The sequence below is a fragment of the Cyprinodon tularosa genome, unplaced genomic scaffold (genome assembly GCF_016077235.1).
Source record: "Cyprinodon tularosa strain WSP-4 unplaced genomic scaffold, ASM1607723v1 ctg1022, whole genome shotgun sequence".
NCBI classification, from domain to species: domain Eukaryota; kingdom Metazoa; phylum Chordata; class Actinopteri; order Cyprinodontiformes; family Cyprinodontidae; genus Cyprinodon; species Cyprinodon tularosa.
In genome coordinates, this window is record NW_024037808.1 from 103,502 (window position 1) to 118,229 (window position 14,728).

The window sequence follows — 14,728 nt, forward strand, 5'->3', positions numbered from 1 at the left end:
GGTCTGTTTATGTGTTTATAAACTCAACAATGGTCTATTTATGGATCTTTAAACTCACCAATGGTCTGTTTATGGGTTTATAAACTGACCAATGGTCTGTTTATGGGTTTATAAACTCAACAATGGTCTATTTATGGGTTTATAAACTGACCAATGGTCTGTTTATGGGTTTATAAACTGACCAAAGGTCTGTTTATGGGTTTATAAACTCACCAATGGTCTGTTTATGTGTTTATAAACTCAACAATGGTCTATTTATGAATCTTTAGACTCACCAATGGTCTGTTTATGGGTTTATAAACTGACCAATGGTCTGTTTAGGGGTTTATAAACTGACCAATGGCCTGTTTATGGGTTTATAAACTGACCAATGGTCTGTTTTTGGGTTTATAAACTCAACAATGGTCTATTTATGAATCTTTAGACTCACCAATGGTCTTTTTATGGGTTTATAAACTGACCAATGGTCTGTTTAGGGGTTTATAAACTCACCAATGGTCTGTTTTCGTGTTTATAAACTAACCAATGGTCTGTTTACGGGTTTATAAACTCAACAAAGGTCTGTTTATGGGTTTATAAACTGACCAATGGTCTGTTTATGTGTTTATAAACTCAACAATGGTCTATTTATGGATCTTTAAACTCACCAATGGTCTGTTTATGGGTTTATAAACTGACCAATGGTCTGTTTATGGGTTTATAAACTCAACAATGGTCTATTTATGGGTTTATAAACTGACCAATGGTCTGTTTATGGGTTTATAAACTCAACAATGGTCTATTTATGAATCTTTAGACTCACCAATGGTCTGTTTATGGGTTTATAAACTGACCAATGGTCTGTTTATGGGTTTATAAACTGACCAATGGTCTGTTTACGGGTTTATAAACTCAACAAAGGTCTGTTTATGGGTTTATAAACTGACCAATGGTCTGTTTATGGGTTTATAAATTCAACAATGGTCTATTTATGGGTTTATAAACTGACCAATGGTCTGTTTATGTGTTTATAAACTCAACAATGGTCTATTTATGAATCTTTAGACTCACCAATGGTCTGTTTATGGGTTTATAAATTGACCAATGGTCTGTTTATGGGTTTATAAACTCACCAATGGTCTGTTTATGGGTTTATAAACTGACCAATGGTCTATTTATGGATCTTTAAACTCACCAATGGTCTGTTTATGGGTTTTATAAACTGACCAATGGTCTGTTTATGGGTTTATAAACTCAACAATGGTCTACTTATGGGTTTATAAACTGACCAATGGTCTGTTTATGGGTTTATAAACTCAACAATGGTCTATTTATGAATCTTTAGACTCAACAATGGTCTGTTTATTGGTTTATAAACTCACCAATAGTCTGTTTTCGGGTTTATAAACTCACCAATGGTCTGTTTACGGGTTTATAAACTCAACAAAGGTCTGTTTATGGGTTTATAAACTCACCAATGGTCTGTTTATGGGTTTATAAACTGACCAATGGTCTGTTTATGGGTTTATAAACTCACCAATGGTCTATTTATGGGTTTATAAACTCAACAATGGTCTGTTTATGGGTTTATAAACTCACCAATGGTCTGTTTATGGGTTTAGACTCACCAATGGTCTGTTTATGGGTTTATAAACTGACCAATGGTCTGTTTATGGGTTTATAAACTCAACAATGGTCTGTTTATGGGTTTATAAACTCACCAATGGTCTGTTTATGGGTTTATAAACTCACCAATGGTCTGTTTATGGGTTTATAAACTCACCAATGGTCTGTTTATGGGTTTATAAACTCTCCCGACAATAAAAACTACTTGCGATCGGGCGATGGTTAACATCAAGCCCTGGGATATAACTTGATCATGTTGAATGTTTAGCCTGGTACAGCCATGGGATTACTGATTTATCGGTTCTATTTGGCTTCATGTCTGCTAAAGTTAGGCCAATGCCAGACAACACCACAGTTTAGTGCTGCTCTTTTAGGGACAACACTAATAACATCTGTCTGTTCTGTACTAAGCTGTAGGAGAGTCTGACCTGTCCATCCATGATCTAGTGGACGTTCTGACTCAGGTATTGTACAGGACTCTGTGGGGACGCAAAAATAATCTCATCATCAGCGTATTTACGTAAACAGAATTTAAAAAGAGGTCAAGAAAGGATCCTTGTTTGTCATAAAACACAAATATCAAGTGACACAAAATAGTTCTGGTCTGTTAGTAACATCTAAAGCAGAGAAGGAGTCTGGAAGATAACCATAAGACCATAAAGTGTCTCCACTCTTTTATTGGTCAATATTTCCCCCTCCTTTGCACTTTGTCATGACTGGAGTATTTTAGCACGTTGGTAATCTGGATTATGTTGAGGCTCAGATGGCCGCAGTGAGGAGTCAATCTACTACTCCACTATTTGCTGGAAAGGTAGCTCTGCTAAGCTTTTAAGCTCTTTATAAACACTCATCTGTGCTTGATTCAAGGGAAATCAAAATGTTGATGAACTAGTGTGGTTCACAGGCATGGTCGGTTAGAAGCAGAACATGCAGATTGGAAAACCAGCTCCTTCAGGGTGGATTTACTGTCATTTGATACAACTCAGAGTGAGGGGACCACAAAACTAAGTGTTGACTTCATCAAAAAAAAATGTAAATCCTTTATTGTCCCACTATGGGGAAATTATCCCTCTGCATTTAGCCCATCCCCTAGGGGAGCAGTGGGCTGCCATTGTGTGGCGCCCGCCGGGAGCAGTGTGGAGTTAAAGGTCTTGCTCAGGGACATGAAAAACTAACTTACTAACTAACTAGAAGAGGCAGCATTGAGAAGACTGCAGCACATGGGTTTTTGCTCAATGACTCCATGGTGCTTAATTCCTGGCCTGTAATGTTAGCTAATCTGATTTGTGTTAGCTCTCATTAGAGAGCGTGTCCTCATGTGGTGGAGCTAACGGCCTGAAGCTGCAGCGCTGTATTTATAGCAGGGCTGCTAAGCGTCTCTCTCCGTTACGCACAGGTCACTGTTATAATGTTTGGAGGCTGGATTAGGGCGGAGCTGCTGAAGGACCACACTGTTACTTTCAGTAGAGCTTGTGGATGAGTTCCTCTTCCTGATGGCTTCTTTTCAGGTTGAAGAGAAATGGATGGATGCATCATTTCAGATTTGGGGATTGGTATAATACGCATAGAGACAAGGAGGAACCATGCAGGCAGAAGGTACTAGCATGTGGTGGTGGTAGGAGAAGCCTGCAGAGGAACCATGGGAGCAGCTCTGAGCTGGTTTGCTGCACGTATTTGTGCAGCAGTTCTGAGCACTAGTGATGCACTGAGAATCTGGAGAGTAAGTAGAACTTTAAAAATGTTTAATGTTTCTCCTAAGAAGGACATAGGGACCCTACCAATCATGCTACCCCTTGTCTTCATGTCTAAATTACAGGTGATTGAATTTTTTAAATTATTTTCTTTATTTGTTGTCTTCTGTGAACCTCCCAAATATTCTATTCTATTCTATATGAAACACTGTCTTGAAAGGTCTGTCTTGCTGTAGCTTTCAAGAAGCCTCTGTCTGAAGACACTCTTTTGATGTTCAACAGTCTGACAGTGAAAATGCTCAGGGTTGTCCACAATATTCTTCCCTTTAGGATCCATTCTTCTGAGTAAAATCTTCTCTAGAGCCACAAAACAGCTGTCAATTACAGGCAGCCGGACTTTGGCTAAGCTGTTTTTTTTTTTTAAATTGTATGATAATTATCAGCTAAAATGAAATTTGGTTTCAAAGCTGATTTGCTCTCATAAGCTAAACTCAAAAGTAAACAAAGCGGTTAGACAGGACAGGGTTGTGAGGGCGTACTGTTATTAATCAAGCAAAGCCTGTGTCAGAACAAGGTCCAAAGTATGACTATAAACATGAGTAGCTGAATGGATGTTTTGTAGGACATTCAATTAAGTTTAATGCCACTCATCCACTAGCACCAACTTAGAACAACTCTCTACAATACTTCTTTATTGGGGTTTTCCACTTGGAAAGTCGCTTTTTTTTTCTTGTAGCTCATTTGTTCTGAGTAGCAAAGAAAACGATCGATAGATCAATGGTTGGTCAGGGAGGCAGTTTCACCTGTAACAGTATGTTGCACAGTTCCACAATTACAGCTCTCAAGATCCTGGATCTTTTAGATGTGCCTTTTAGATGTGCCTCTGCATTAACACACCTTAGGCCCCGTCCACACGAAGACGAACCCTGGCCTAAACGCACAAATTTTTCACCAAACCAGCCTCTCATCCACACGAAGCCGGCGTTTCGGGGGTCTGTAAACGATCTTTTTTTTATTCAGCCTTCAGAGTGGGAAGATTCTGAAACGCCGTTTTCGCGTTTTCATCTTTACGCTCTAACCACATATTTTCTTTTACACGCATGCATCATAGCGTCGCCTCTAAACACGCATGCGCGACACATCACAACAACAATGGCACCGTTGCTGCTAATGCTACTCACCCTGCTGTCGGGCTTACAACAGAATCTTCTTCTTCTGGAATATCTCCAGGAAGAACAGAGCAATATCGACCACATAGTTCAGCACCTGAATTTGACTGAACCACGAAAATGGACCCGCAGGGCAACCATGTATAAATATTAGTGCGCATGCCCAACATTTCGTCGCTTATTTTTGCTTTGGCACCACAGCGCCACTTACAGGCCTGGCATACATTTTGCAGCGTTTTCATGCATTCGTGTGGACGCTCACATTTATTTTACGTCTCCGTCTTTACGGCAAACGTTTTGGAAAATATCAGCGTTTCGTGTTCGTTTTGACTTCGTGTGGACGGGGCCTTAGTCAAGCATGCGTTCTGGAGAACTTGACCGCATGCTGAGCTTCAGTCTAGGATGTTGCTGTGTTTTTGTCTCTGCAGCTCATTTCACTTTGGACTGTGGGGTCGCATTGCAATTAAACATCCAACTACGGTTGTGATATTTCTCCTTTGTTATACAAAATAAACCAAAGGTAAAAGAGGTAAAAGAGGAATAATATAGCATGAAGTAATCTAAAAATGAAAAGCTGCCGCCAGGTTTCTGTGAGATCAAATAAATTAATCTGATGAACACAAACCAAGTGCTTCTCCAGAGTTTTTTCTCCAGATAAGACAACATTTACCACCTCCAACATATCTGTTTATTGTTTGTGTTCACTGGTTTTGGTGTAGCCGAACCCATTCTCCCCTCTATCTTAAGTTAAGGACAACAATGATTAGAAAGTGACCATCATCAGAATTCAGCCACCAAAATGTAATCATGTGAAATGAAATGAAGTTGCTCTCACATTTTAAAACCCAGAATTTATTCTGTTTTGAGTAAATTCCTGCTTATTCTACATGACTGACGTCTGTCTTTCCCTCTCCTTCTCTGCAGTCCCATGAGACCCTCAGAGGGCCGCTAAGCCTTGGTGAACAGCTGGCCCTGAAGGAGGGGTGTTATTCTCTGGACCGATGTGAGAGAAGCATAGAGGAAGGCGGCACATTTAAGGAAAATGTTGACTCCTTCAGAGGGTACTGTGTTAGCTTGTTAGGAGAGACCTACCCTCAAAGGAGAGAGTCAGTTTTAGTCAGAACCAGCTACATAGAAGCAACAGAGACTTATGCAAGGCGGTCAAGTTGTAGCAGAAGGAGAAGCCCAGATATAGAGGCTAATATTTCCTTCAAGCTCCTCCTGAGGCCAGAAATATTTGATGGCAATGTTAAACGTCTGCAGGAGGCTCCAAGTCTTACAATGCATGAGCATCCTGTAGAAAGCAATCTCCGTCCTTTGGATGGAGATCATCACTCAGAGACCTGCACTGTACCAATAGATCCAACCAAGGACAACATTAGGGACACAAAGAAAAAGCAAATCTCGCCTAATCACAAATCATGGCCTCTCATCAGAGAGATAGATCTGAAAATTCCCAGGATGAAACATGACGAGGCGTCTAAAATGTTGGATGGTGAGAACAGAAACGTGTTCAGCAGCTTCTACCAGGACAAAAACTCTGCCTTAGAAAGATGCAACAGTTCTGGAGGCAAAACCCTTTCTGTGGAGAATAAAATGGTGGAGGATTATAAAGACAAAACAGATCAATGTTTTACAAAGTTTGATCATGTAACAGAATGTGACAGAATGAATATATTCACAGTCTGTCAACCCCTTAAAGAAGGTGGTTCTATGAGCCTAAAGACCCCAGAGGTACCTGGCACAAAGACGAACACAAAAAGGCAGAAAGAAGAGGTTCAGGTGCTGGAGGATGTCTGTGGCTCACACACAGTGACCCTGCCAACAACATGCGGGTCAGATCCGTGTCTCCCAGAAGAGCCAGAACCCGCCCCACTGAATGACACCTCATCTACAGAGAGAACATCCTCTCCTCCACATGTAGCTCAGAAGGTTTCTCAGGATGACCCACCTCCTTCAATGTCCATGGGGGAGGAACTCCTTGAGGAGGAGACAGGCTCTGATTCATGCTTAGAGCAGGAGGCTGCAGAGGATGATCAGCCCTATAGCCTTTCAACTTGGACAACAGTAGTCATCGGTAAGGATCTGTTGGTATGCCGGAGCCATTCCTATGACAACCGGATTAGTTTGTCTGACATCCGAGAAATGGAGGAACCTCCCTCGCTGTTCTCTGGAGCTTTCAGTGTTGGGTCTTTCATTAGACAAGAACCAGTTCCTCAGAGGGAGGAAGAGATCAGTGGTCACTGTCATCTGTACAGAAGCCCAGCTGGTTTGGATACCGTGGGTGAAGGTGTGGTCTCTAATGAACCAGATACCCCAGAGAGTTCAGAGTCTGAGAGTCAGCTGAAGGAAGCAGAGTGCTCTATGGGTTTGCCATCTCACAGGAGCCTTTACCAAACAACAGAGAACTTCTCAGCCTCATCTGATGATGGACCAGCTCAGAACCAAGAGAAGACACATTCAACCTCACCACCAGAAGTCAACACGCTTAAGCATCCATGTTCTGTTATGGGCCTCAGTCTGCCTGCTAGCATCAGTGCGTGCCCAGGATACCTGATATCCTCTGAGGGACTGATAGACGCTTCACCCCTTTTAGGAGACATCCACTGCTCTCGTCTCCTAAACCACCCGACTGGGTTGAAAAAGGCAGAGCTGGAGTCAGAGATGAGGCCTGGTCTCCAGGGAGACCGTATGCCTTCCCCGGTCAGTGAGGGAGAGAGGACGGACTGCACTTCTAGCCAACCTGTTGTAGACGATTCCAGTCTGTCCTCATCAACCATAGGAAGTCATCAGCATTGGTCCGGTCAGTCCAGGCTCCAGCCAGGAGCCTTTCACGGTGTGACTGAGAGTCCTCTGAGTCCAGACAGCCCAAAGACTAACAGCCGAAGGCTGGTAGCTCCTTCCTCTCACTGCACCAGAGCCAATCTGAGAGGTCCATCAGCCGTTGTGGTGCAACGGACACGCCTTCCTCAACGACCCAAGAGCCTCAAACCAGCTGTTAGGCCTCTGGCTCTGGGGTTCAGACTTCTGAAGGGAACCAGAAGGTGGACAGACAGTCAGTGCCACATCTGCCTCTACGACGGCGGCTCCATCCATCAGCTGCAGGTGAGAGAGAAAACATCTGCTAGGTCAACAGACTGTAACTTGACTGATATGGAGTACCTGTTAACATGGTGGCTGTGGGGTAATGGGTCAGAGTATCAGGAGCGGCCTCACTCTGCCCTGTCAGCCTAGATAGGATGTTTTTAGCTCTAGCGGAGGGTGGTGGTGGATTAGCTTCGGGCCTTCATGTGTTTTGGTTAGGCTTGAACTTGTGTTTAAAAAATCCATGTAACTGGCTTCAAGCCGGTTCTCATTTAGTCCCTCTGTACTTGGAGACGTGTCCTTTATCTGTCTTATTCATTTTGCTTTGGGATCATTTCAGTATTTTCAGAGGTGAGCAGTAACTAGTTATAATTACTCGGTTACAATTACTGGAGTAAAATGTCTGGTTACTAACAATGAGTAACTTTACTGAATAATGACTTGTTTTAATGTACAGTTTATGTTAAATAGGACTGATTCATTGTCTGCTGTTCTCCTGTCGTTAGATGTCAGATTAATTTGCAGTGAAGCTTTGCTGTTACTGAATGTAATCTTATTCTACTTCCAAAAAAGTAAAAAAAAAAAAAATCCACTCGATTTGTTTCCAAGTTAGAGACGTTTCTCTTCCCACCCATGAAGCTTTTTCAATTCAAAATGTCAGAAATAGCGTTGAGTTCCAGGTTTTATACAGTAGCCCAACAAAGCCTTGTTTAAGTTTAGAAAACATGCAAATTCAAACAGAAGTGTCCATCCCTTTGCAATGGGGGTCGTTTGGGTTTTTTGTTGGCCTGTGTTGTGTCACTTAGCTAACCAGAAGATTATGAATATATTAAATAACTAGAACTTGAAGTTAGTTAATCAATGAGTTATTCAAACCAGGGGTAAAACTAGTTATTATTATCAGTTGATTATAACTGTAACTTGCTTACTGACCAGGGTTTTAGCCTCTTTCCTAAAAGGTTGGACTCCTCAATCGGCTGTTTAAAATCCAGTTGTCTTTCACCAGTTTAGTAATTTAGGCTTTGGCTCTTAGCAGCGTTATTAATCACCAACCAAATAAATGTGTCTCAGTTCATTCAGATGCTACTGAAAGAAGAGTGAATCCAGCCTGAGTGATAAATCGTTCACTGTGTATAATAAGCGCAAAAGACCACGAGTTAAAATGCACCTTTATTAGCTACAATCACACAGTATTATATCTAATATCTAAGCCAAACACTGAACACTACTGAAAATAAGTGGAATAAAGAAATAAAAGGGGAAGAAGGGTTTAAGAGTCCGTTCATAGTCTATTGATGTTTGAAGTTTAAGCTTAATGCATTTGAAAGTGTCCTTTATAACAGGAGCAGATAAAATGTAAATAAACCCTGACACACACACAGATGTTAACTGCAGTCAAAACAGTGAAGTTTCATTCCGTTGTGGAAAATGAATAATGAGTCAGGAATGCATTAAACTATGATGAGGCTGAAAGAACGTTAGCTTAGCTGGCCCCAGGGGTACTGTTTGGTTTGGTGGAGGGAAGGCCTTCAGCTCGGTCCGGTTCGCTGCAGGCCTGTCTTCAGTCCAGTCTGTTCGTCCAACAGCAGCTCAAAGAGATTTGGATCAATCGGATGCAACAATTAGAGGCGATTTGCAAGGGGGTTCATTTTATAACTCATAGTAGCATGCCGGACGTCTCCCTTTTAGCTACGGTGGTTAGCACGTAGCTGCAGCCTTTAGCAGCACTTCTTCAGCACTACTCCATCTCTCTGCCTCACAGGCGGTCACGGTCCACAGCTCCTTTGGCGAACAGAGATCAGGGCGCCCATTGTTCGGTGGTTAGCAGAGCTGGATTAGCTGTTTTGTCCTGAATCCTGATGCAGCAGGTTTCAGGATACACTGCGTTCAGCTCCTTCTGAATCGCAGGAAAAAGGCAGTCTGGCTCAGTCCAGCTACCACAGACTTCTCTGATTTGGTTAGTATGTAGCGTAGCCTTCAGCTGGGAGCGCTTCTGTCTAGCCGTTAGCAGTGCAGAGCCACCGCCAAAATAGAACACTAATATACGAAGCTAGTGTTTTTACTGCGGGTCAGGGACAATGTATCACATCACCTGTAATGCCCCATACCTGTCTATGTCTCTGAAAGGGGGGGTTGCTGGAGGGAATTGTTGGCCTGGCTGAATAGGGGGGTGGCGTTGCAATGATAATGGGAATCAACTCTATCGATGCATTGTAGATTTTTGAAATCTGAAATCAGAGTCGACCCCCTCGGTTTACGGTTAAGGTTGTTGGTTGGCTGCCTTCACACGCCTCTCAAACTCCTGTCTTCTGTGTCCAACATGCCATCTATGTTAAGAAAGAAAAACCAACCATAAACAGAGTGGCTGGACTTAAAAATCCAGCTTTCATTGCAACAAAGCTTCTGGAATGGGAAGCGAGACGTCATTGACTATCTCTATAGTTCTGCTGCTATAGGCTTAGACTGCTGGAGGACATAGGGACCCCTTTTTCATCATTCTGCTTCATTCTATCTCTATTCTCCCACTCTGCAGAATCTGTTAGTTTCTTGGAGCTCGTCTGCCTGGCTGTGTGTTTCCTGGACGGGGCCGCCTGTGGAGCTGGTTGACAGTTGCCTTTTGTATCTATGCTTCTTTTTCTATGTCTGCTTCTGTCTCCTTGAACCCCAGTCGGCCTCAGCCGATGGCCGCTCACACTGAGCCTGGTTCTGCTGGAGGTTTCTTCCTGTTCAAAGGGAGTTTTTCCTCTCCACTGTCACTACAAGCATGCTTAGTGTGAGGGATTGCTGAAGAGTCAATGAGTCGATGCAATCAGCTGGATTTCCTTAGATAGAAAACTTTGAATCAATGTGACTGGATGGTCTGGTTTATCTGGATCTATAAAGTGACCTGAGATGGTATGATGTGAATTGGAGCTATAGAAATAAGCTGATTAGATAAGATTTTTGAAAGATAATTTATAATAAATAATCAAATAAAAGCACTTCCCTTTTCTTAGACTCTGACTGTTTCTCTCTGCTCCTCTGAAAGCTGTCTGTGTTTTTTCTATCTGGTGTTTTTAGATCTAGTTTCTCATCCGATCTCTGCTAGAAATATGTTTTCCTCAGTTTCTCTTTGAGTGTCAGAGATCCTCCCATTGTTGCTTTCTGCAGCCTGACTGATAGAATCTCCCTCCTGGTGTGTTTTAAATGCTCCTGTGATCTAAGTGATGCCAGCAAACACAGACCAACAGGCTGCAGATCCCGTTTCCTCTCTTTTATTTTCTGACTGTTTTAGAGTTTCTATGGGAAGTGCGGCGGTAGATGGAGCTGCTTTGACTAACCGCTCATTCTGCGCTCTAAAGGTGACAGAACAATGCCGCCCTGCCTGCCAGCCCAGACAAAGGCCTCTGTGTGTGGCTGTGGGAGCACCAGCTCCTGGCTGGAGGAGAGCTTCCACAGCATTTCCCGAGCAACAAAGAGCAAAGTGTTCAGATGCTGTTTGGATGGAGGCGCTGAGGCCATGCAGAGGGAGAGGCAGCATGGCCGCCTCTCATCTCTGACAACCTTCCCAAAGTAAGACAGGAAGTTTGGCTCCATCAGACCTGCCCTCCGCCTCCATCTGATGTCTTCCAGCTCTTTCTACCCTAACCTCCTCCTGCTTCATGCTCACTTTGTTAATATAAAGTCCTGTTGTTTCCTCAGGCAGTCTCCATGGAGCACAGCGGGGCGTTCTGGGGGAGGTCTCTGCAGAACCACTGCTTCTCTCACAGCACCCCCACTGATCTGGACTGCCTGGGCTGGACGAAGCACGTCTCCTCCCTCTGTGAGTACAGCAGTTCTCCAGGGTCCATGTCACTGAATCAGAGGAACCTTTATCAGTTAGTCAGCAGACGCTTTGATTTTAGAAACCAGGAGAAACCACACCCCTTCTGGACCTCTGTGTAGCTTAGCCCCACCCACTTTTGGGATTTTTTATTTTTTTACGTGGAGTCTAGGTGAAGCGGAGGTGTGTCCTTACGGTAGAGCTTCCCTGCCTGAGATATTAAATTAGAAGTGTTGAAGGACAAAGTCCGGGTTCCCCCATGCATGACAAGGACCTCACATGCACTGCAAACCGCAAAATTCAAGTCATCATCTGAAACTTTCAGAAAAGTTCCACACTGCAGACATTTTTATATTTGTTAGCTGCCTTCTGCTACACAGTTAGTCGGGTGATGCAGTTTAATGATGACTTCTTCTTGTTCTTCTACTTGTTTGGCGGGTTTAATGACGTCATCCGGGATCTGGGAGCGGCAGTGGAAGTGCTAATTCTGGCATATTTCACAAAAATCTAGGCATTATATTATCGGCTTTTCATTATCAGGGGAAAAATCAATAAGAATATGGAGAGATATTACATAATTATGCTTATTGGACATCCATAGATGGTGGGAAAGCACATCAGTAACCGCCACAAAACATTTTTTAAAATGGCGTCTAAAGAGCTTGGTGCGACCCGGACTGACTGAGGTCTGTTGGTGAGGAAGTCTAGCAGCCAATAGCAGAGGGGTGTATTGAAGCCCAGCTGTTCCAGTTTGCCCATCAGATGCTGTGGGATGATGGTGCTGAAAGCTGAATGAAGTCCAGGAACAGCATCCCCACGTGGGGGATCTTCTCCTCCAGGTGTGCCAGGCTCAGGTGGAGAGCAGCAGAGATGGCGTCCTCAGTGGAGCGGTCCCGTTGGTAGGCGAACTGGAACGGGTGGAATGTTGGCGGCAGACTGGAGACGATGTGTTCTTTAACCAGCATTTGGAAGAACTTCATCATGATGGGAGTCAGAGCGACAGGCCGCTAATCATTGAGGGAGGCGACCTGAGGCTTCTTTGGGACTGGAATAATGGAGGCAGACTGGAAGCATGCTGGCACTATGGATTGGTCCAGCCAGGTGTTAAAGATGTCTGTGAGGACACCAGCCAGCTGATCTGACCACTCCTTATACACCTGCCCAGGTATGTTATCAGGCCCTGGGGCCTTCCTTGGGTTGACTCTCCTCAGAGTTTTCCTCCCTTCAGCTATGTCCAGGTTTAGTGCCTCCTCCCCCTGGTGTGGAACAGCTTTCACTGAAACCTGAAATAATGCCAGAAACACCATCTATAGAGAAGACATGAGCAGAGCAATGGCCAACTGCTATCCAGAGCAGGAGACGAAGCTCTAAAAGAAACATTTATGGCCCACATTTAAAGGTATACCCCCAATGGAAGCCACTGGCTAGTTAAAGTGGTGAGTCCCCCGTCCTGCAAACAGGAAGCCTGGGTTCCTATCCCAACTGGGGGGAATGAGCTGCCAGTGGGGGTCCTTAGGTTTTGAGTTTGAGCCCCACAGCCTGCCACTCTAGGTCCCTGAGTAAGACCCTTAACTGCACACTGCTCCCCGAATGCTGCACAATGGCTGCCCACTGCTCTCCACAACCCAGTCTCATGGGAAAATGTACCCTCACTACGTTGGTCCACACTGCAAAACGTAGTGGAGGTACATAAATGGCCATTTTTTTGTGGTACTGTTACGTTTCTTCTACCTATACGCTTTCTATTGTTTTACGTCCTAGTCACGTGACTTTCAAGATTCCAGCTGGGAGAAGAAAAAAATATATATATATGGCCGACATTCGCTCATTTTTTTGTGGAAAGATTAATAACTTGAGTTTGTTTTTGCATTAAAATGAGTTTTGATTACATTTCTAGTGAGAAATGTATAGTTTGTTGCCAGAATATTTACTCAGGGAATGTACATATTCACTTGCTTGTTCGTTTCTTGCAAAGATTTTTCAAGATAATGTGAAACTGTAACATTTTGGTATAAACATGGCGGAGATTTCTCTAACTTTTAGTGGGAAAATCAATAATTTCAACCAGTTTCTGCATTTAAATGGGTTTTGATTACATTTATAGCGAGAAGTGTAGGGTTTATTTACATAATATTTACTTAGTGAACATACATAATCACCCGCTTGCTAGTTTTTGCTACGGTTTTTCGGATCTCGTCAGGATTATGTGAAATTGCAACGTTTTGGCTGCTACCCATCGCCTAGCATTTAGCTGCCGCCCCGATTCAACATTGAATTCTTTGTGATTTAACTCCATCTGACGGATCAAACCCTCGCCACTGCGTGCGTTGCGTCTGAGGTTGATTTTCAGATCAATGCATTACGTCGTGGCATACGGGAGAAACTAATTAAACTAGTTAAAAAAAGGATCATGGGTTAAGATCGGATGTGTTTTATTTGGAAATCTACCGGATCCTTTGTGCAATTAACTTCCTGTTTGGTGCGATCTCATTGATGGGTTTTGACCAGATTTTGACCAAAGAGGAACTCAAAAAAACAAAAAACAATTTGAATACACAACCAGCATATCTGGAATCAGTGACAGAGAGCGACTGGGACCAGAAGTTTATTAATTTCTCCCCACTGATTTCCATTCAAAATGTTTTCGCTCCCACCGGGCTCTAGGGAAGGGGCGGGCATACCGCCACCTACTGTTACTGAGTGTGTAGCAACATTGTTTTACATCTATTAAATTCTATTTTTTAATTTTGTATTCTGAACATAAATAAATAATGCTTTCCTTAATCTATAAATATCTTTTATATTTCCTTTATTTCCCAATAATCCTTTAAGACTCCATTCTTGGCCTGTCCTCTTTTCAATTTCTTCCTTTCAGGTCCAGATGTTTTAAAGTTCATCAATACATCTGCATTTTCTATCTCTCCACATCCTTCACATTTATCATTATTTTTCCTCCCTATTAAGTATAAATTGTCATTTAAATAAGTATGACCTACTCTTAATCTGATCATTATTATTTCTTCCCTTCGGTTTCTCTCATTAATATTTCTATTTAATACTGACTTTATATAACCTTCTTCCTTTTTTATCTTCATTCCACCTTTTTTGCCATTTTTTAGTTTCTTTCCTCTTAAATGATTTTCCTTCCCCTTTCCCTAAAGGAATTGTAATTGTTATTGCCTCCTCTAAAGCCCTTTTTGCTAATTTGTTTCCTTTTACCCCTTCATGTGCTGGAACCCAACAAAACCAAATATCAATGCCACTCCTGTATAATCTCAATTTCTAATACTAAATCTTTCTTATTATTTCCTTCTCCCTGAATACTTTCTAAAACTGCTTTGGAATCCGTAATGCATTGATCTGAAAATCATCCTCAG

General features: G+C 42.8%; 1 protein-coding gene across 3 annotated transcripts in view; it reads left to right on the forward strand.

Moving 5' to 3' along the window:
* Positions 1 to 3,077: 3,077 nt before the first annotated feature.
* arhgef4 (Rho guanine nucleotide exchange factor (GEF) 4) overlaps positions 3,078 to 14,728 on the forward strand; it is a 56,134-nt gene continuing 44,483 nt past the window's right edge. The window contains exons 1-3 of one of the 3 annotated variants that reach the window (XM_038279995.1): positions 3,078 to 3,325; positions 5,390 to 7,570; positions 11,231 to 11,351. In XM_038279995.1, the coding sequence (XP_038135923.1) occupies positions 3,245 to 3,325; positions 5,390 to 7,570; positions 11,231 to 11,351 (2,383 nt within the window). In that variant the 5' untranslated portion in view covers positions 3,078 to 3,244. Of the gene's footprint in view, positions 3,326 to 5,389; positions 7,571 to 10,995; positions 11,102 to 11,230; positions 11,352 to 14,728 lie in introns of those variants that run through there. The other 2 variants (XM_038280007.1, XM_038280012.1) reach the window with 2 other exon arrangements.